Source organism: Thermobia domestica, chromosome 13 (assembly GCF_964235325.1).
Source record: "Thermobia domestica chromosome 13, izTheDome1.hap1.1, whole genome shotgun sequence".
In the NCBI taxonomy this organism is placed as follows: Eukaryota; Metazoa; Arthropoda; class Insecta; order Zygentoma; family Lepismatidae; genus Thermobia; species Thermobia domestica.
In genome coordinates, this window is record NC_137466.1 from 208,084,514 (window position 1) to 208,109,040 (window position 24,527).

The 24,527-nt window shown below is 35.5% G+C and overlaps 1 protein-coding gene across 1 annotated transcript in view; it reads right to left on the minus strand.

Annotated features, from left to right (window-relative positions):
- Positions 1-1,430: 1,430 nt before the first annotated feature.
- LOC145667474 (F-box only protein 39-like) overlaps positions 1,431-24,527 on the minus strand; it is a 33,186-nt gene continuing 10,089 nt past the window's right edge. Inside the window, exons 3-6 of the mRNA XM_081734952.1 lie at positions 22,931-23,322; positions 7,127-7,276; positions 5,058-5,222; positions 1,431-1,727 (exon numbers count right to left, since the gene is read on the minus strand). Coding sequence (XP_081591078.1) covers positions 1,582-1,727; positions 5,058-5,222; positions 7,127-7,276; positions 22,931-23,322 — 853 coding nt within the window. The 3' untranslated portion in view covers positions 1,431-1,581. The remainder of the gene's footprint in view (positions 1,728-5,057; positions 5,223-7,126; positions 7,277-22,930; positions 23,323-24,527) is intronic.

Consider the following 24,527-nt stretch of genomic DNA (forward strand, 5'->3'; position numbering starts at 1 on the left):
TATTTTCCATCTGACAACATTGCTTAATTTTGCTGTGCGCAATTCTGTACATAATGACAGCTTGTCAATGACTTATCAGATAAAACTGATAAAACTGGAAAAGTGTGCGCAATCTCATTGCAGCCAAATTTTATACTTAGTGGCTTGGATTTTAGCGGTCCTTTCAGCACCGAAGCTATACAAGATATGAACCTACAGTTTAAGGTGGAATCTAAACAACCTTTATGCGCTGAAACTTTTCAATGATCTCCCACAGGATTCGAATCCCGAACCCCATTCTCCAAAGGCACGTGCATAGCTAGTAAAGTATAAAGTAGTGTAAATGTTGGAATTTATTGATTGGGGTCTAATATTTGTTTTCGATACAGAGGATATCTTAGAAAAAATGCCTCTTGCTCCGTCTCTTTCGACTATATCAGCGAGGCTACATCAGACGTGAACTACAGCTCAACGTGGGACCCTAACCACATAACCTCCTGCCTGGAATCGAATCCAGGTCTACCACGCCAAAGACACGTACGCTTACCGCTTAGTCACGAAGGAGCTCTATATATTGATGGAAACGAGACCGAGACTAATACGATGTTTTTCGACTCGAGACGAGACCGAGAGTGTATTGAGTTTCATCTCGTCTCTATACCATTTCTAACATACATACACATCCTTTTTATACAGATACACAGATTAATATGGATGTAGGAATAAATTGAAAAAGCAACAATCTAACACCAACTAAATTGTTTTCCATGTTTGATTACGATAAAGTAAGCTGTTTTGGTCGTTTACTTTGTCTGTACTTAGTTTCCTCTGCGTCTTTTTTTCTTTACATAAGAAGAAACTGCAGCTAACACCAATACTTCTTCGATAACATTCATATCTTCTCACAAGAAACCAACTGAAGCAGTTCATTCTCATTCTACACTTCTGGCGCGGGAAATGGAAAGAAAAGACCTGGAAACCCTGACTGGCTCATAGTATGATTTACAACTCTGGTGAAACTAAAATTACCGTGTAGCCACCTCGGCCGCGTTCGCTGTGGGGGGTAACGCTTTCTCGACTAGCCTAGTACTTAAGAAAAACAACAAAACGTATTTGCGTGGCCAAGATACGCAGGTAAATTTATCATTATCAACATAGGATAAACATTGCTTCAATGCGGCTAACTTTCAAGATAAACAGGTGGCCAACTTACAGAGTAATGAGTAATGAATGTCTTATGGAAAAAGGCAGGTTCAAGACGAACCAGGCCAAGATAAGCAGGTGGCCAACTTAGAGAGGTAGCCAAGTTGACATTCATTCTGTATTCTTTTTAGCTCAATATGCGTTACTGGTCAATATACTGCATGTTTCTTCTTTCTAAATTTTTGATAATAACAATAATGCTTTTTCAAGACTTCAGAAAATAAAATAATTGAATACATTACAACATATTTTAATAACATATTGTTCATAACTAAAATTTGGCAATACATTCTTAATTCCTTATGATATTCCTAAAGTATGCATATAAAAGATTATTAAATCTGATTCAAACAAATTTGAAATCAGCGTAAGTTTTCTTCGTAAAAATGTGTTTTAACCTTATTGTGAGGAAGGGTACAGAGCTTGAAGTTTAAAATCAATGTTCTTCTGTTTAAGACCATGTTCGAGACTTGGTTTAAGATTTCGTATCAGCAAGGAATCTGCAACTTTCTTTAGTAGTATGATTAATGTCAAAACACGCAAATCTGGAAAATAAAATTGTATCATGCAATTATAATCAAAACACATCTGATAATTATTACATGAAATTATATTAAAATTAGAGTGTAGTGCAGAAGAAGTACATACATTTTACAAGTACTGTGTGTGTAATTGTTACGTATATCTGCGTCTAAACACGGAGATTAACATCAAAATGCATGAAAAGTATCAAAGTGTGTTTATTTTGTTTCGTTTCTTATTATGGCTTTCGTATTTTAAATCCCCAGTTGTCATCTCGTAGTCAACAAGGCGTATTATAATATATATCTGATGAAGTCTTGTTAAAATGCCGAAACTGTGATACAGTTCAAACTTGGCACTTAAATGACGTCACATCCCTGCTGCTTTCTGCATGGCGCTGACAGGATTGAAAACTTGATATACATGGAACCTACTGACAACACTGATACAATTGTTTATGGATAGCTGGACATTCACTTGTTTTTTGAAAACCTGCCCTTCTTCATCAGAAGAAAAAAATCAAATAATTCAAATTTGTTTTATTATTTGAAATCAAAACAAAATCTTAAATTATTGTCCGAACTCTCTTGACAAATATCACATTTTAGGGGGACATGGCGGCTCCTGGTAGAGAGCAAGGGCGCCGATTTCTCTGTTCATTTGGGGGGGGGGCTCATTCAGATGCAGAAGGTATATATGAAGATTTTAAGACAAATTGCACTGAAATTATGCCAAATATTGTACACTCATAAATACAATAGGAGTGCTGACACGAGCTTTGGGAGGCCGGGCCCCCTTGCCCTCCCCTCAGGAACGGCGCCCTTCGTAGAGAACATTCCTTCTGCGTGGGGTACCTGATTCATCCCCAGCCAAGTAACTTTGTGGTGGATAACATTGTGTTCGTGGGTTTTCTAGGGTTACACCCGGTTCCTCCCTCTTTCTCATTCCACCAATTCTTCCATCACCATTCATTGTCTTCCTTAGGGTAAAGAGCATAAACGTGAGACGTTAAACTGAAAGATTTCATTTCATTTTCAGTACGACAGTTTAAAAAGAAGAGGATAACCAGTATTCTTAATGAAACCGTGCATAAAATGTGGCAAAGAGTTATCATATAAAACAGTAATGCAATTATTTATCAGAAGTAAAAAAAAAAAATGTCAAATGATGCTTTTACTTCGTTGTTTATTTTCTTACTTAGATAATTTAGACCTTTTAATTTCATCTACATAATTATTTTCTTTGCTAATGGATGACACACTTTGGATATTTGGTTGGACTACTTTTCCTGCGGTTTAGCTCTCAGGTGCAGCTCTGGATTTAGTGCATGTCCCAAGCAGGAGAGAAAACCAAGTCAAATTTACGAGAAAGATATAATATACCATGTGATCATAACAATTTCAGTTATATTTCAATCCAACCTTCCCTGCATTAATATAACATTTCCATTTGGATATATTTCAATCCAACCTTCTCTGCATTAACATAACATTTCCAATTAGATGACAATATCATAACTATAGTGTTGTAGAAACATTGATTTGTGAAGCAAAACGTAGTTCACAACGCACATGATTATTATTTGTCACCGCTACAACTGTTGTTGTTAAACTTGTAAATAAGAATTTAAAAATCCAACCAAATGAAAAAGAAGCTGTGGTTGACAGTATAAAGGATCACGCACTGGAAGTTTCAATTTCATCCGGTAGATGTCAGCTGCTGGACGATATCTACTGCCATCTAACGGCGAGATGTTTAACTTGTACTACATTTGTTTCAATAATTGATAATGGGATTGGACAGCTACCATTAAAATCACCGTTACCCGTTAAGATGTTAACGGATCTACTTAATTAATTCGGTTGAGATAGTGTATTTAGCTATTTATTGAAAAAAAAATTAATATTTCGGTTTCATTCAAAATTTATATTATGGACTAACGGATGGACTTAAGTCGCCGTTACTAGCTAAAATGTTAACAGTTTGTCTCCATAACGAGATAATCATTCTAGCTATCTACTGAAGAAAAAAGCTTCAGAAGTTGGCTTTTGTTTAAAAGTTATAGAGCGAACTAACGGATGTAGGCAAGTCGTGGTTACTCGTTGGGATCTCCCGAATTGATTCTATTAACAAACTTCGCCGAAAAATTGTTCCAGCTATATATTGCGAAACAATAATTTTAAACATTCGCTTCCGTTCAAGAATTATCGTGTGGAGTAACGGATGGACGGACGTACTTCCTCTTATAAGTGCTACTTTGTGATGATAATAATAATTACACGATAGGTCCACTGAATAAGAAGAGTGTCTTATCATTGTGAACATTCATTAGTTTGTGGCAATCTTGAAAATGTGAGATTGTGTGATGCATTTTCGTGTGGTATATTTATTCAGTACCTATTATTAACTTAGCTCTCCTTGCTGATCTAGTGAATAACATGCTTGCTTTGCACTATGACAATAATGCTAATCTGAATACCGAACCCGAGAATATCTTATCAATAATATAAAATGCAGAAAATTCACAAACAAATACTGCTAGCCTCAGCACAGTTAGAGAATGAGAGGTAGGAATGACTCCTTTTAAAAGATCACAAAATGAAGATGGTAAGTACATTTATGTTTATCCAAACTAAGATTATGCCCTAAATTATATGTATGAAGGTTAGAGATTAGAAAAAAAACATTTCATATTAAAATGTATTAATATGTAGTTCTAACTCTTGACTTTGCTTACATATTAAAACTCAAATTACTAGATTCATTGTGAATGTCCTAACGCGATTACTGATAAATTTAGATAGAACAATTCTTTTTAAGCAGCATCGTTAGTCTTTCGGCTAGCTACATGATTTAAGAGGCCCCATCACGGCGAATTTAAAATACAGCTAATTTTACAGTAATTATGTCATATCTTCAAATAGATAAAAGATAATAGAAAAGTGGAACAAGAGCTCGCAAGACAATTATATTTTACATGAGATACTGTTATCACGACTCACTTATCTGCTTTTGATATCCAGACATTTAGAAAATAGGCATTTATTTTCGCGTTTATAAATGGCTGCAAACAGAAAGCTACTAGGTGACTTGTGATAACGGTACCTTATACAAAATAATATTGCCTAACGTGCTCTTGTTCCACTTTTCGATTATCTTTTATCTATTTGAAGATATCACATAATTACTGTAAAATTAGCGGTATATTAATTTCAAAGTGATTGGACCTCTTAAAAAGTGACGAAATATGTCTAGAACGTACTACTAACGGCATTCAGAGAGTTAATCTTAAACCATTGTCCATGGAAAAGAATAGTATCATTAACACGTAAACAAATGAATGATTTACTTACTTGTCGGTAGTTGTAACGTATAAAGGCAAATATCTCTCACAAGATGGATTCTTTCTAGATGACCGATATATTCAAATAGACGAAGGTTCAAGCATTTTTGTAGAACTTCCAGTATTGCGTTACCCAAGCTTTCACCACAACACTCAATGCACAACGAGAACTCCACTAAAGAGACAACAATAATAAAATAACCATTTAAACACCTGATATTTTCGTCTATTTGGTAACAAAAATTAAGTTCATCAAGGATCAAAATAGATATTACTTCAGGGTACAAAGTTATGGGAGGACTTAGCTTTCGTTGCCACGAGGTATTATTTTATTCATGGTTAAAAGCAGTTGTTTCGTAGGAGCTTTTGTTATTCAACTTAGACAATAGTGTTAGCCTGCCAGAAATCAACAGCAGAGGAAGATCCAAAGAACTGCTAATGTCATCACGGTTCATGAAATGCTTTATATACAGTTTTCCTTGTAGAAAGCATCATTGTACATAATTTTCTGAATAAACAATGTCGCTAATTGACAGAATTCCTCACTCGTCTGCTTTCCCCTTCTTCTGGTTAGAGCAGCATTATCTTGTCTTTACATAGTATCGGTGTTCCAGTTTTTGTACAAAATGGTCGCTTTACAGTAATTAAGAGAAAAATTTAAATTTTTCGTAAGATTACCGATAACTGGAAGTATCTGTTAAGTGTAAAAATGTACAGGTTGCTACAAAGACTGTGTTTGGACGTGACGGCTAGATACTCTGTTGACTTGAGCACCCACGTAGTCAGCCCCATCCTTTGTTTATTTCCACAGATATCCATTTTAAAGAGAGGCCGGATGGGACCTCAGACCTGCATTGGATCAAGAAAAATTTCTAAGACCTATCGGTGATCGAACCTACCGGCTGACTTCACTACTGCAGCTTCGTATTCTGCGTTTGGTATTCACTTTACGTCCTTACACAGAATCAAGATTACGATTCTCAGAACCTACTTTTTAAGCGGTCTTTTAAGTTTATAGACACTTGATTGAAATGCAGCTGGTAGTATCACAACTTATCAGTCAAGGTGTTCTAGCGAAAAATATTCTATTTTCAAGAACATCATAATATTTCCTCTCCAAGAAATCTGTAATACAGTACCTTTCTATATATATATCACGGGATTTTAGTTCATTACAATTTTGATTGAGATTTAAGATATTTGAATATACAGCTCGTTTAAATAATGTCATATTAGATTTCGACACAATCCTAATTTTTAACGTTGGAGACTTAGGATATACCCTAAATAGGAGATAGTATACAATCTTGTCGGTTAAGTGAATAAATCGTGAATTTAATTCATGGTCCGCTAAACTGAAATTAGATCCATCTTATATGCATAAAAATATATAATAATTCCTGTAGAGATACAAAGAGAACATAGAAATTTTCATGAGCTTTTATGAAATAACGCTGGAAGTTTTATTTTTATAAAATCGCTTAAGGGTTGCCAAACTGACGGTAATAAAATAATCCAATATCAATATACAATCATCTCAAAGTGCCCCTCCTGACTGCATGTCTCGTGGTACAGGTTTTGATATGCGGTAGGAATTCTTAAATAACTTCTCAAAGAGTTATCAGGTATTTCTAACACAATTTTGATGCCCCAGTGAAATAAGATTTACTTCATACTACAAACCCCAAAAGCGATGCTGATGAGTCACAATAGAAACTCCGAAGTTTACCTGTATACATTCGTTTTTGTACGTCTGTAGTATTATTTATTAGAATTCGACGCCACTTTTTATCAGTGATGCTATTTGATACATAGACCTACAGGTTGACAAGGTATTGGAGTGATATGTATATCTGTCTAGGGTCTAACAGAATATATTATAACATTAATCACTTACCAACAAAGATTTTTTCTAATATTATGTATGTAACGTCGACTAAAATGTCATGTGAAACTTAACAACATATACTATATTTTATGTCACTAATTTTGATAGAAACTTATTAATGGATTTGCTTCGATTGTTTCTTCTAATTACTAACAGAAAGATAAATGACATATAACAAAAGACTTACTTACCAAGGGAAATACTGAACCTCTGAATCAACGTGTCCAGGGATCCTCTTATGTCACACAGTACCAATGAGTCATAATTCATAGAAAGTTGGAAGCCATATAAATGAGACCATACATCCATAAACTGTTCAATATCATCATTATGTGCAAGGGCTGAAATCGTAATACACATAAAAGTTATTGTAAAAAATAGAAACCAAAATCGTAAAATAAACGCTCTTAAGGTAATAATCATAAGAATACATCCGAATAACACGCTCGAATGACTGTATTTATGATTTGATCCTATACTGAGAAAGTAATAAACTAATGCAGTAGACCTCACCCAATAATTAATAATACTACTATTGCAGATGGTTTGAGATAGAGAATATAATACGTATAATTAACACAAGTCCCTCTCCTGAACTACACTGTAAGCAGAGACGTCATTTAGGCATGTAGGAATCCCGGTGACTCACAAAGAGTGCTCACCTCCGGTGCATGTGTTCCGGTCCTATCATGTCTAGCTTCAAGCGGAATTTGTGGTGTACAAACACTGTGTGTGAAAGTTTCATCGCAGTTCTCCCGTTTTCATCATTTTATTCCATATCATTGTCACGGTCTACTTATCCTCGGAGTATACGAGTTGAAGGTTAAATTAAAATAAGATTAGCAACAGCCGCCTTAAATCTTTTTATATTATAAAATTGAAAGTGACTATATTTGTGACTCTTAATCTCTTGAACCACCCTACCAATGTCAATAAAATTTTTGACGTAGATGTAGTTCTGACTTGAAAGTGCTTTTAGCTATTCACTTTGACGGTAGAACTTAGCGGAGGGCGAGGAGGGGAATTATAAAACAATAAATAAAACTTAAAAGCTCTTAAACCAAACGAATAATCTCGATCAAATTTTCAACATAGATGACGTTTGTGCCTGTAATCAATTTTACCATTTCACTTTGACGGAACAACGTAGGGAATGGAGAGGAGGGGGAGATTCACAAAAATCAATAAATATAAAAATAAAACTGACTATTTTCCTGAATTAATAACTCTTGAATCACCCGATCGATTTCAATCAAATTTTCAACATAGACTAAGTTCGAACGTAGGAAGTTTGTTTTTATTATTTCATTTTCATGGTAGAACTTAGGGCATGGGGAGGAGAGATATATGAAATTGAATAAAACTTAATAACTTTTGAACCACCAGACCGATCTCAATCAAACTTTCAACATAGATAAGGTTCGGACATGAGATGGTTTCTTCATTTTATTATACTTTGATGGCACAATGTAGGGAAGGGGGAGGGGGAACAAATGTAAAAACAATAAAAAATAATTGTCTTTGTGACTTCATCATGGTTAAACCACCCAACCGATCTTAATCAAATTATCAACATAGATTAGTTTCTGACCTAGGGTGGTATTTGTCATATCTCTTTGACGTTAGAACTTACGGGAGGGGGAGAGAAGGGGAGAGATTTATAAAAATAAATAAAACTTCATAACTCTTGAACCACCCATCCGATCTCGATCAAATTTTCAACATTTATGACATTCGAACCTGGGATAATTTTTATCATTTAACTTTGACTTGCAACATAAGAGAGGGGAGGAGGAGATATACGTAAAAAAATAAAAATGGAAGTGACTGTGTTTGTGAATTCATCAGTCTTCAACCACTCGACCGACCTCGATCAAATTTTCAACATAGATGATGTTCGTGCCTGGGATTTTATTTATATATTCACTTTGAATATAGAACTTAAAGGAGGGGGAGGAGGAGTTAAAAAATAAAACTTAATAACTCTTGAAGCAAACGATTAATCTCGATGAAATTTTTAACATTGATGAGGTTTGGGAATGAGAAGTTTTTTTTGTCATTTCACTTTGACGGTAGAACTTAGGTTCGGGAATGGAAGGGGGAGATATATAAAAATAAATAAAACTTAATAACTCTTAAACCACCGGACCGATCTCGATTAAATTTTCAACTGAGATTAAGTTCTAATCTGAGATGGCTTTGGTCATATCACTTTGACGGTATAACTTAAAGGAGGGGGGGAGACATTTGAAAATGATCGAAAATGACCGATATTAGTGTCGAATCTACAGTTTTTTGAGTTGCTGAGATGAACTTAACCGTTCTGATGCCGTTTAAATACAAATTCAGCACCACAACTTCGGGAGGGTTAGGGGGAGATATATAAAAATTATTGAAATGACCAATATCAGTGTCCAATTCATAGTTTTCGGGGTCGCTGAGATGAACAATGATACTTTCGATGTCGTGCTTCACAACATGGGGAGGGGAGAGGAATATATAAAAATCACCGGAAATGACCAATATCCGAGAGAGCTTTAGTAAGAGTAAAATGTGACTGATTTTGATAAAAAGTATTTTTATTTCTTAATTTAACCCAGCCAAGCAGGTAATTGATGCTATGCTATTATGGTATATATATATATATATATATATATATGAGCGACTCAGGTAAACATATGGTAAGCGCCAATTCCAGTAAAACTGATTTATTAGATTATATGAGTTGTGCTCGAACCACAGAAGAATATGAAGGTGGTTTAAAGTGGATCATTACCTGGAAGTAAGTACATATTTTAGCTCATTGCCTTAACTACTGCACAATGAAACGTTACATATAATAAATATTGTACCATAAGATAAAGTAATGTTTCAGCTACAGCACGAGACACTGATTCATTTGGTTGTGTCTCCTGATATCGAAAAATGTAACAAATAAAAGAAAATATTTTATTCGTTTTACAATGAGCACACAAGATGACACTTGCATTAAGATCTATCAAGAAGTGCTCAGTTTTACGAAATGTTTATTTGTATCTACAGAGTATTTTAAAGTAACGATCTTATTACGAAATAGGTATATTGTTTGACCGTTTTTCGTGTTTTGTTTCATATTTTCTTTAAATATTAATTTACATTTAAGGAAATAGATTTTGAGACGAAACTTTCCAGAACGCGACAATGCGTTGTTGCCAAATTTGTACGTTTACTGTAGTAGTCACAATAAGAAAATTTCTGGATTCTAGCGTTGCAGTTCGAGAAGCGGAATTGCGGTAAGGATCGAAAATTTATTTCTCCAGTAAGTATCCAAACAGAATTCCATGATTACTTCCTTTATTATCTGACATCAGTAAACACTCGACACTATCTGACAACGCCACACTATTTAAGCAGCGTTTAGCATAGCACTGGGAACACCTAGTTTTCCACCTTAATTTCGGAAAAGTACATGCGGATGGCAGGGAAAGGTTGTTAGGTATGTGTCATTGAATTAAATTGCATGGAAATGGTCAACTTATTTTCCAGTTTATTTCCACGCAAAATCTTAAATGATTCTACTGGCTGTATGCTGCAGAAATAGCACACTGTAGTAAAAAGATTCCCATTCCTAGTGATACTAAAATGCCAATAATAACTGGAAAGGGAAAATAGACATACAATAGTAAAAAAATGATAAGAGGCATTTCTAAAATACTATTTGAAAGTACACATGAAGGATAGAGGAACTTTTCTCCCTTTAGAAACAACCATTAAATCAGTTGAGTGGAAAATCATTTTAAAACTCATTTACTTCCTGTAGGCTAGTACTTCCTTTATACTAAAGACTCACCAGCCTTTCAGTATGAGATATTGTGAATAAAGCTCTTCAATTATCATCTTTCAAGCATAATGTTATTATTTTAACATGCCAAATATGTTACGGAATAAAAACGTATTAAGGAATAAATTGGTCAAATGCTATATATGGCGTATTGGACTGTAAGTTCAGAGACTTGGACATTACGGGAATTGTAGAACAAATATTTAGAGAGTTTTGAAATATGATGTTGGAGGAAGATGGAGAAGATAAAGTGGACAGAAAGAGTAACAAACGAAAATGTGTTAAAACGGATAGGAGAGAACAGGACGTTTCTAGCCACCATCCTTCGTAGGAGGGCCAATAGGATTGGACACATCTTGTGAAGAAATTGTCTTCTTCATACCGCCATAGTAGAAAAGATGGAAGGAAAGCTAGGAATAGGAAGAAGAAGAACACAAAAGGTCGATCATTTGAAAAACAGAAGAAAATATTGGGAGTTAAAAGAGAAAGCTGAAAAGCAAGAAACAATTTCAAAAAAAAAAATTAAAAATTGTCCCAGAACCTCCCAAAAGACAGAATACTTAATAATAATAATAATAATAATAATAATAATAATAATAATAATAATAATAATAATAATAATAATAATAATAATAATGGAATAAAATCATATGCCAAAGTCTATACAGTTATAACTTTAAGGAAAATGATCTGCAAAATAGCCATCTTAAAATCAAAGTGAGTATGCACATTATTTAAATAAAAATAAAACCTAAGTTATTTCTTTTGATTATGTACTTTTATATCTTTTCTTTTTCTTGCCAAGAACTGTGTTTTGCCTCAACACGTTTCCATTTCAATAATTTCGAGCAATGAAAAAGCTAAGTACTACATAAAAATTATGATGATTGGATATAAGATCATCCCAATTAAAAAACAACCTTTATAGTTATAAATACTATTGAGGTATCAACTTACCCAGGCCCTCGATATCACAGAGGTAGTAATAAATTAGAATTGTATTAGATAGAAATTAGAGTTATAGCACATTCCTCAATTAAGATACCACAGACATAAGTCTGAATCTCACTATGGAAAAGTACAAGATTAAATTAGAAATAATGTAAGTTAAAGGTTAATAGTCACCGGAAGAAACAAACCTTATCTCTAGGAAGTACTTTCGAAGAACATCGTCTTTATTGTCAGCCTAGGCACACTTCAAAAAGGATTTGAACCATAAAAACAATTTTAAAAATGTACGAAGTAAAAATCTTCTTGTCACTATAATTAGACATATGTTAATTGTTATATAGACTATAATTAGAGATAAGGTTTGTTTCTTGCGGTGATTACACTAGTTAACAAAGGTTTTGTTACATAAAAGGAAATACCTGTTCTTAAAGGAACTTTTTGCACTGAATTCGAATATGCACTCGGTTTTTCTCCATCACGTACGATTTTCCCGTAACAGAGGGATTTTCGGGAAAATTCCTCAAAAATTTCCCTTTTCGTTTATTTTACACCCCAAGATCTTGTCCCCTTCCATATACTAACATAGAAATTATACCTAAGTATACTTTGATTCATATTTAACAAACCCTCCAAGTTTCGTAATAATCGCTTTATTCTTTCTAGAGAAATAAATATGTTTGTATGTATACTGTGTGTACTGTTTATTGCACCTTATAGTAATGCTTTCAGATCTCTTAAGTTGAGGTAAAACATTTTGCTTTATTACCACAAACACATATATAAAATATAATACAATATAATTTACAAGTGTGACAATTTACAATAAACAATAATACAAATGTACCAAAAGGTCATGAAAAGACAATCAAAACTATCACAATATATGAAACTTCCATTGGGTTACAAAAACGTACACTACTTCCTTCTTTTGTAAGAAATGTTGCATTCTCTAACAAGACCCCAACAATAGTCCCCCATCATTGAAGGATCCCATCGTCCCTGGTACCTTTTCTCCATTGCCATTATATCTTGGTGGAATCTTTTCCCCTGTTCGTCGCTGAGAGCACCTAGGTTAGCAGGAAAGAAGCTGAGGTGGGAGTGCAAAAAGTGGATTTTTAAAGACATCCTACAACACAACTCTTTGTATTTCTGTATCATGTCCTGTACGATTTCTGTGTAACTCTCAGCTTTGTTGTTGCCCAGAAAGTTGCGCACAACACACTTAAATGCTGTCCAGGCAGCTAGCTCAGCACTGTTTAACTTGCTGTCAAAGCTATCATCAAGCATTAATTTCCTAATTTGGGGACCAATAAACACTCCCGCTGAAATCTTAGCATCACTCAGGTTAGGGAACTTATCTCGCAAATACTTGAAACCTTCACCAGATGTGTCCATGGCTTTGAAAAAGTTTTTCATAAGTCCTAACTTGATATGAAGTGGCGGTAGTAATATCTTATTAGGATCTACCAAAGGAGCGTATTTGACGTTGCATTCTCCAGGTACGTAATTCACTCTAGGTTTCCATTCCTTCACTTCATAATGTTTGTCATCAGCTCGGCTATCCCATAAACATAAAAAACATTGGTACTTCGTGTAACCGCACTGCAGTCCTAATAAAATACCAACTACCTTGAGATCACAACATATTTGCCAACAATGGTCCTTGTAATTTATAAGATTTAGCAAAGATGACATGGTGTCATAGGATTCCTTAATCTTCACTGAGTGCGCAAGGGGTATAGAAAGTTTTTTATTTCCATTATGTAAAAGGACAGCTTTAAGGCTGACCTTTGACGCGCCGATAAATGCCCTACATTCTTCTGGAACGTAAGGAATTCCTAGCTCCGCCATCAACCCATTTATATCCGTACATACACACACATTATCTTGCATTGAGAAATAGCTTGAAAATTGAACATGCTTTTTCCTGTACACTGATATGTTCGTTTCTGCATCCAATAATTTCCACTGCTGGAGCCTTGATCCCAGAAGTTCCGCCTCTTGTTTTGTCAGGTGCAAATCACGGACTAGGTCATTAAGTTCACATTGCCGGATGAAATGTGGCTCGCGAACACAGTCAGGGATGAACGTTGGATCCTTGGATGTACATGTTGATGTCGATGGTTCATCAAGGTCATGATCATCATCAGAGTCTTTTGGCCATATCTCTTCCCAGTTGGTAGGGGGCTCGGGAAGTGGAAGTTCATCCCCGTGCTGAATAGGTCTAATTGCGGATTTAACGTTGGGATAACTTATTGTGTATTTGCTTTTTTTAGAATGTCCCTTAACTACTGTGAGACAAAAATAACAATCATCCAGATGGTTGGTGGGTTCTCTCCACACCATTGGTACAGCAAATTTCATGAACCTCCGTTTCCCTTTGGCCCATGCAAGTAAAGTGACGTAGCACGACGCACAAATTATGTTGGGTGCCCAAGTGTTGTCCTGATCTCCCACACGACATCCGAAATATATATAATATGCTAGTTTCACCGATGGCGTAATGGATCTACACTGTCCTTTCACTACAAACTGGCCACACACATAACGAAAACTATTTGGTGAGTTAACACACGAACGCCGTCCTCTTGACGCCATTGTACTGATCACAAACTAAACTTGGGTCTTAGTTGGGTATAGTGCCGTTAAGATCAAACATGAAAGCACTCTTAGCTGCAAAGACAACTTTGAAAGTGAAGTAGTGTTAAACCACACGTCAATATAAAAATGTACAAAACTCCCTCACCAGGTGTCAAGAACACAAGAAAGAAAGAAATGCGCGGGGGGAGGGGGGAAACGATACCGGGAGGGGGGAAAGTGTGTTGTTGACTATTGTAAATATTCATTTTTATGTCTGTGTTTGTAGTAATAAAGCAATTCGTTTTTACCCCAACTCAGGAGATCTGAAAGCATTACTATCAGGTGCAATAAACAGTGCACACAGTATACATACAAATATATTTATTTCTCTAGAAAGAACAAAGCGATTTTTACGAAACTTTTAGGGTTTATTAAATATAAATCAAGGTATACTTAGGTATAATTTCTATGTTACTATATGTAAGGGGACAGGAGCTAGGGGAATAAAATATCTGAAAAAGGGAAATTTTTGAGGGAATTTCCCGAAAATCCCTCTGTTACGGGAAAACTGTACGTGATGGAGAGAAACCGAGTGCATATTCGAATTCAGCGCAAAAAGTTCCTTTAAGATCAGGTGATTTTTCTCATGTAACAAACAAAAAGTTTAAATTTGTTAACTAGTGTTATTAGCTTTTTACTTACATTATTTTTAATCATTGTCACCGCTCGCAATATAATGATAACCAGATTAAATTAGCTTAATTATTCATAATAAACAGGGTCGGCCGTAGGCAATTTGCCGCCTCCCTTTCTCCAGAAAGAACAAATCTTAAAAGTCACGATTTTTAATATGTTACCCCAACATTAACAACTAAGGGGTGGGAAAGGGCACCTGTATTTAGAAAGGCCTCAACACTACAAATACAGTCTCGTTGTCTTATGTTCGTGAAACATAACGCAAACACACCTGCAGAGGAAAGATGGTAATCCTTTTCATATAATTCAATATTGAGCTTCAATCTCAATATATCACTTTGCAACTCTAGTGCAACTAGCTCTTTTATCTTTATTTCTTGATTATTTCTTCTACATCTGTCGAAAAAATGTTTCCACCTTCAGTGATAAGGAACTTGTTTGCGACAAAGACAAGACTAGTTTTCATATCAAAACTGTGATAACTAACTAAAGAAATAGGGGTTCGCTACTATTCGAGAATTCAGTGCTTGTATTTGCAAACAATCAAGCAATTTTCATGCTGGGATTTGTTTGACAATTTCCTTTAGCACATCTATGTGACCTTAAACTAATGCGACTTAAACATGATTTATGAATATAGTATTCAAATAGAATGTCAGCTTGGTAAATTTAACTACCATCATTATGAAGTTTGTTTCCAACAAGAAACATTTATTTTAAATAATATAATTATGACCGATTTTGCCACCCCGTGCAAATGCACGTGTTGCACATATGTTAGAACTGGCCCTAATAATAAAATGTGAGCAACGGATATATTCCAGTTGCTCTACATCTCGAATTATAAAGAAAATTACTTAATACAGACATTGTTCAAATTATAAAAAAACAATTTATAAAAAAGTTGAAATAATGCGGAGTTTTTAAAAAAATATCTCGAATCTATTCGGGTGCCATTTTGTTAGAAGCATATAAGTGCCAATTAATAGCCCATTCTACAGAACACAAATGCTATATATTGTATTTAATTGTGGACATTTCTGATCAATAATGTGTGATTAATTGGTATATGTAGTAATGTGTTTCAGTGTTTGGTCCAGAGCTCGTATCCTGTCTTGGATCGGTCCCTCTTATTTGTAGAGACAGAGATGAATGATCATTGGTTGTGTAAATTAGTAATGATTGGAATTGACTGTTGTACGGTAAACAAATATTGAATCCATTGACAAAATTAGTTATGTTTGCTAATGGCGAGATGCAGAAACTGATGCAATGCCACATTAAATGCTTTAGTATTAGGTATATTGATTATATGAGGCGTCTGGTATCAAAGACCGCCAAATCCATTTTTACTGAAATTGAGTTATATATCAGTTGGTATGTGTTTGATCTAAAGGAATTCCATGGAAACAGAATTTTGTTTAAAAGCTTAATATTTCATACTAAAAACTACTTCAAATATGGGACTTTGCACGCGTGTAAACGTGAACTTCACTGCACGTTTTGCGAGATTACTCGATACTAAGCGAAATACAGTAGATGTGGCGGATTTTGATACTAGGTACCTCATATGACACATTTTTCAAAAATGAAACTTCATCAGTATTAAAGTTCTTGTAACTTGCCGCGTTGTAACTTTTATCTATGAATTAATCCTTAACATTCCATTAGTACAATAGGCGAAACTGTAATGTTATATTGATTTAATTTCTCTCAAACTAACTATAGAACTTCAGAAATCAATTGTAGGATGCATTGGATTCACAGCAATTACCTATTACCTCGAACCTCTTTAATAGTTAATTATATAAATATAATTAATCATATATATGCAGGATGTTAATTTATTATGTATACAAAATCCACTGGTGAAATGCACCTAAACAATTTTTAAAAAGCCCAAATATAGGACGAAAACCGCGTTCTTTGAAAGGCGGTTAAAGAAATATCGGACATACTAAAGAATGTTCAGAAAGTATCTACGCAGTTCATAACTTGCCGTATTTTATTTTCCATAAACTACTTTAAACAACTGAAATTAACTCGAAACTAAACTTTAATGTCATGGAAGTTATAAGAGATGCTGGAAGTAATGCCCTTACACTTGAAGACACAGTTGCACACGTTTCTGCATGTTCTTGAAGACGTTGTGCAGAACATCGGGAGTAATGTTCCGAATGTGACGTGTCAGTGCAGCTTGGAGTTCTTGTATGGTGTGCGGATTGCCTTCATAGGCCTTTCCCTTCAACGTACACCATAGAAAGTAATCCGGTGGAGTGAAGTCGGGTGAAAAGAATGGAGTCAATGGAAAATGTATTACTGATTGAAATCATATTAGTCATCACTTAGCACACCACAACATGGCACTGCATAGTGATTTTCAGAACACCCGGTATACACTCTATATCTAAATACAGAATGTAGCCATGTTCCAAATTTAGATCGTACCGGCACAACGACTTTTATAGAGCAAGCTGGGGTATCGGAACCTTGATTTAACTACAGATAAGAGAAAAAAATACGTTTTTATAGAAAAATCTCTAATTATCAGGTTGTTAAGGTGTTATGTCGTGTACATGAGTATTATCATTTGCTAATTGCACATTATCATCAATCTTAATATGGGGGCGCGGTGGCTCAGTGGTAGAGCGTTCATCTCCGGTGCTTGGGGTCCCTGGTTCGATCGCAGTTCGCGCCGTGTGGACTTTTCGTGAACAAACACCGTGCTCGTGGGTTTTCTTGGCGTTCTCCCGTTTCCTCCCACTTTTTTCATACCACGATTTCACTCATCTCTCATCATCACCGTCTCCTTTAGCCTAACCGGCATAACCGTGGGAAGTAAAACTAAAAGATTTCATTTCATTTTCAATTTTAATATCTGCAATTATGGAACCACACACAACACAGTTTCACATCAAAGAAACGTGCTTGATAACATTTGCAAATCAAGTTCTAACTTGAAATGCTATTTGATAACGGTAATTTAAACAAGAAAACTTTTATACAAACAAAAGATGCTAAACAAATGACTGCAGAGATACAGAAATCCGAAATGCTGTTATAACGAACATCAGGGTAAATAATTCGAACGATTACTTACCGAAATGCGGTCGTAGCACGGTACCTTCACTGACATCTCCCTGAGACGAGCAGCATGTCTGGGTAGGATTTTAGAAGTCTTCTTATACGTGATTGTTAATTTAATTAGTATGTGATCACTCTTTGAATTTCGGAGAACTTTAACATTACGACAGTTGTGAGGGGATGCAGAAGTAGTCACAATGTCTGGAATGGTTTGTGGGATAGGTCGTGTGTGCGTCGGGAGTTAATAAATGATCCCAGTCGTGTTTGTTTCAATGAAGTTCATGAACTGTTGTTTTCCTCTTGCGAACCTACTATCTATGTTGATATCTGCCATAATGATATAGTTACGAAAAGTGTTGGATATATATTCGAAGAAAATGAATGGAATATAGTGTCCTGGGCGTATAGAGATGGTTGGAAGAGTAGCATGCAGTAGATAGTAATAGGTCGTAACTATAAGGTATTCTGGAATACGAATTGTGAAGAAATGTTGTCAGATAGCAAGATTAAGAGAATAGTCAGTAGATACGTCACCATTTGCACGTTGTGCTCGAAGAGTGCTGTCATGGCATAGAAGTTGATAATGTGGTATTTTACAGCTATGCTATGCTATGTCAAGAAGAAGATGCTCGAACAGAAGGTTGTGCATCGAATATTAAGAAATATAAGTGAAATTTACATGATCAAGTTATGTTTAGATTGCTGTTTCGAGGGCGTAGCATGGAAAGAGACAGATTGTTCTGAATATGTAGCGTTAAGGTTAATGTGCAAAACATTTCAGGCAGCATATGAGATTCGTTGGAGAACATGTGGTCTATCAAATGGACGTATGTTTTGAAGAACAATGGTTATGAAGGAGAGTAGCTAAACTACAGTTAGAGCTTGTTTATGTAGGAGGTATTTGAGTTTGCTGTATTCCATGAAGTCGAATCGGAACGACAAGATCAAATGATGTGTCTTTTTCAGTTATCTTATACCAAGAGACGAACAAACGTAACAGTGTGATTAAGTTTCTACCACTTTAAGAATTAATTACTGCATTCCTTTCAAAATGAAAGCTCATTAATATTTATGTAACACTATATTTTCAATATTGTAAAATTTCTTGGGTAGAGCAATAAAATGTACTCGGAATTTGGACTTTCCCTTCACCTTTTTATTATAAAAGTCTTCGTATGTACACAAATTATAATAAGTAATTTCTCTAATATTTAGGTAAGATTAAGATAGGAGCCCGGTGACCAAGCGTCGTGGGCTTTGAGGTGAGGTACTCTCTGTGACCGTGCGTCGTTAGAGGGGTGTAGATTAGGTATCTCTCTCTCGATGGCCGTGCGTCGTGAGAAAGAGCAAAGGAACCCGATGACCGAGCGTCGTGGGTATAAGGATGGGTACCTCACGGTGACCGAGCGTCTTGAGAGGGGTTTTTGGTGTTTCGATCAATCCGGGAATATTGATGTTGGTCGAGGCGTGCAGGTCCCTTTTATCCTATATTTTCGGCTTCCTTCATTGATTCTCGTCCTTCCGACTGTTGGCGATGGTGAGCGACTTCTCTTCGTGACCGTCGTCTGCTTGTTTTTATTTACTATTAACACATGTAGTTCACACGTGGTTATTGCATGACGTATAGACATGCAGAACCTTACAATATTAACTTCCCTTTCTCGCTCATTACTCTACTCTTTACAAATACTAAGTTCATCACTGTTAGAAGTATTTGCGTTCCTGCTACTAGTACTGTGTCACTGTTAGATGTAGTGTGTCATCACTAGTAGAAGACAAAGAACAATAGATAAAAACTTCTTTTTAAAAAATACGGCAATTTTTTACAAATAAATAAATAACTCGCTTCCGCTGAATAAAAACCATTATTTATCTATTATTAGCAAAGAGCATGAGAATATATCCTCAGTTATATCATTTTGTTCACCTTGATATTGAATTGATTTCGAGTTTAATGTCCCTTTCAGCAACTAGGCTATATGAGACGGAACCTACTGATTAACGTGGAATCCGAACCACATGAGCTCCCACCGGGGAACGAACCCGTGTCTCCCACGCTAAAGGTGCGTACGCTAACCGCCTATCCACGAAGGAGCTCTCAGTTTGATGTAGTTTCTCGATTAATATATGATGTCTCATTTTTGAACAATATTACATTTTAACAAAATATAGAGTTTTTTTTTTTAAATCAACAACCAACTAGTGCAGTGTCATATTGCTAGAGTCATAATGAGACGCTTAAGAGGCCTCGTCACTGCGAAATTAAAATACCGCTAATTTTACAGTAATTATGTGATATCTTCAAATAGATAAAAGATAATTGAAATGTGGAACAAGAGCATCCTAGACAATATTATTTTGCGTGAGGTACCGTTATCACAAGTCACTTAGTGGCTTTCCGTTTTCAGCTGTTTAGAAACGCGAAAATAAATGCCGACTTTCAAAATGGCTCGAAATCGAAAGCAGATAAGTGAGTTGTGATAACGGTATCTCATGCAAAATGATATTGTCTAGGGCACTCTTGTTCCACATTTCGATTATCTTTTATCTATTTAAAGATATCATATAATTACTGTAAAATTAGCGGTATTTTAATTTTGCCGAGATGAGGCCTCTTAAGAAGAATATACTTCAGCGTGAGCTTCATGTCAATAAGTGACAGAGATATTATGCAGTGTCACTTTTTAGGTTTGTAAAAAAAATCGAAAACCATTCATGACGATTTACACTCTCGCCAATATCATTCAGTTAATCTCAATTAAATCAATCGATTGGCTTAACTCTCTTCCTTAATTACAGTCTTTACTTATCACCAACAACATTGTAGATTACTCTTATTAATTTTGTTTTCATTTATTACTACTCGTATTATATACTCAAGTTTAAGCTTATTAATCCATTCTTCATTTTTGTTATTTCATAAATTACAAACACTTTTTGGCCAGAGTAATACAATTATTTATTAAAAGTAAAATAAAATGTTATTGTTTCAACAACTAACATCGTTTAACTCAGACACTTAATGTCTGAAGAAGACAATCATTAATTTGTTGAAACAATAACTTGTCATTTTAATTTTAACTAGTTTCAATTACTCGCTTTGCTGGGTTAAGATAAGAAAAATTATAAAGGTAACGGAGAAAGTTATTTCGCTTTTGTGTAGGTCAGTGTACAATTGGTCCTCACAACGTGAGTTCAAAGCAAATGGAGATAAGGCGAAAGTCGGTTGTTGGTGGTGGGTATATTCAACATACTACCTGGTTTTGTATGCTGTACGACTTCACTGGGGCCAAAAGCCGCTGCTGTGGGGAGGAAGATGTATGTCAAGCCTTTGGTGAGGGTGTCGTAACTACGCGAACAGTGCAGCGGTGGTTTAATAAGTTTAAGGACGATGACGAAACACTCGAAGAAGCACCATGTGCCAGAAGACCAAAACATGTACAAAATGAAGATCTTCAGGCAGTGAGGACAGTGGCCAGACATGTGAGAAACTGGTACCACAATTCAGTGTGAGTGGAGAAACTATTCGGCAGCACCTAAATCAACTTGGGAAGCACTACAAGTTGGATCGATGGATCCCACATGATTTGACTCCGGTAACGCGAGCGGACACCTGTGTTTCTCTGCTGTATCGTCTGAGGAAGGAGACTTTTCTGTATAGGGTGTTGACATTTGATGAAAAGTGGGTCCTGTAGGAAGTTCTACGTCGCTGTTATCACTGGTTAGCATCCTATAGACCGGTTCTCAAGCAGCCGAAACCAGCACTGCACAAGAAAGTCATCCTGTGTGTTTGGTGGATTGCTGCATCCTGCAAAGGGAACTGCTGCCAGGTGATCAAGCATCAATGCAACTGTGTTCTGCCAGCAGTTGACCCGTGTTAAAGAAAAAACTCCAAACTCTGGAGCCAGCACTTCTGAATCACAAGGAGGTCCTCCTGTTACAGAACAACGCTAAGCATCACTTGGCTAGTGGCCCGGGACACCACTCTACGCATTGGATGGAAACAGTATTGCATCCGCCATACTTCCCGACCATTGCACCGTCCGATTATCACCTGTTCCATTCCTTAGACAATCACCTTTGAGGACGCAAGTTCAAATACCTAGTACAGGTAAAATGCACTTGATACCTTCTTCGCTTCACGCCCAAGCAAGTTCAACCACGATGAAATCCATGGCCTTCCAGAAAGTTAGCAGAAGGTCGTCGATGCTGATGGGGACAATTTTTGATCTTCTAGGTAGTCTTAGGTGACATTCTGATGTTCGAAGATGCTGGGTTAAAAAGCCACAAAACTTTCTTGGTTACTTTTATAGTATTATGTTGCGTCAGTCAATCATTTTTTACTATTAATGAAGCGCTCTCAAATCGATAGAAACAAAGAAAATATAACGAAAAGTCGGAAAATAGTAAATCTATATAAATAAAAATTTAACATTTACTATTGTGGGTTGAATTTGAATTTTAGGGCATCGGAAGTGTCACTATTCATATCAGTGACCCACAAAACTATGGATTCGACACTAATATCTGTCAGTTTTGATCATTTTTATATATCTATCCCCTTACCTCCCTGTAAGTTGCACCGTGAAAGTGAAATAATGAAAACCACCTAAGGCTCGACCCTCATCTATGTTGAAAATTTGATCAAGATCGGTTGGGTGGTCCAACAGTTATTAAGTCACAAACACAGTCACTTGTGTGTATTACCCTGGTCAGGAAGTGTTAGTTATATGTGTATTAGGTTCCAGAGTCTTAATACATAGAGTTTTATTCTTTGTTATTTACTTCAACAAAATAGTTATTAAATTTTTTTTAAATGTGTCAATATGGTCAAACAGCAAAAATCTTTAAAAAAATCACTTACTCAAATCAAGGATAACCTTCAAGTTGGGATACTGGCAGTGAATAGTTCTCCAATAATCAACCTGAATGTCCTGTCGTTGCAGATCTCTTTCGTTACAAACAATGGTTAGAAATTCTAAACCTTTTTCAGCAATAGAGCACAGGTAGGAAATTGTTTCATAATACATGAAATAGTAATTTAATACGAGATGCTTCAAATTGTGGAAGGCGTACAATGGCAACATTTCCAGGTTGCCTTCATTGTCAATTGCAGAATCACACAGGATGTTCTTGAGGTTCAAGTTTTGTAAGGTGTATTCATTCTGCTCACTCAATGACATCAGAAGGAAGAAAGCTTCTTCTTTCGATACGCTTAAGTCTTTTAAGCTTACATTTTCTAAATGATTTTGAGACCTATAAAAATAAATGGGATATTAAAGAAAATGTTTGCGTTTGTTAATATAATATTTGCTAGTAAAAGCTAATATCTTTATTCAACTGGGGATGGACGATTCATCTTGAAACTCAATAGATAAAAATCTACACATTTTACATGAGGCAAACATTGACAGTGCATACTCTGGCATAATTTGTAATACTAACAGGTTAACAACGTTGCCAACCAAACAGAAGCTTCTATTTCTTAATATGCATCACTAGAGGTTATTGCATATTTTAAATTTACACGTTAAACGAGAACTTACCTTACTAGGTTTGTCATTTAGTGTTACGAACTATGAGCACTACAATGTCACAAACATTCTAATTTTAGAGGCCTCTACAACAGTAATAAAGCAAGTGAGATGGACGTGGAAATAAACATTGGAAGTCCTATAGCATCAAATACTATGACCTAATTTCGAATGACTAGAAACAAATTTAGTATTAACAAAGTCTTTCAAAATGTTTTATTTCGAAACAGTGCTTAGTTAAGTATCATATTAAAGCATATAAATGGTTTTCAATATGTGTAAAGACCATAAAATGGTTCACAGCAATTTTTATGTCTCAAACCATTTCAAAGATATGAAAACATGAGTGGAGATTGTTATACTGCTTAACCTTTAAACGCCCAATGACGCAACTACTGTGTCAAGGATTAAAACCTCAATAACTCAGCCTCTAATTAAGTTAGGAACATAATTTTGGCATGATCGTGTTCCTGAAGGATGATATATGAGGGTACCATTGCGGAAGGGGAGGGTAAAGTTCGTGTTTGTTTTTGTATCAGATGTTTTCGGGAGGCATTCTTCCCCTTGGGAGTACACTAATAAAAATTGATATGTGAAGCAATGAAGTAGTCCACTACATGGTAATACCCTGTATATATACTTGTTGCTTATATTGAAGGAGGAAGGGGCAAAGTAGACCATTTTTTTCAGTATGAGTTTTTTGACATAATTACATATACTTTTAGGATGGTTCTATGTAAGAGAATAGGACGAAAATTGCACCAATGTTACCTCCTTAGAATCTGTTCCATAAGCTTGCCAATGATGAATTAATCATGGTTCTGTGATAATTAGGGGGGACACCAGGACCCCCAACGTGAGAGTCTATGATTTCGTTCAAATTCCTGGCAGGGGTAGTAAAGTTAAAATGACAAAGTTGTGGGATTT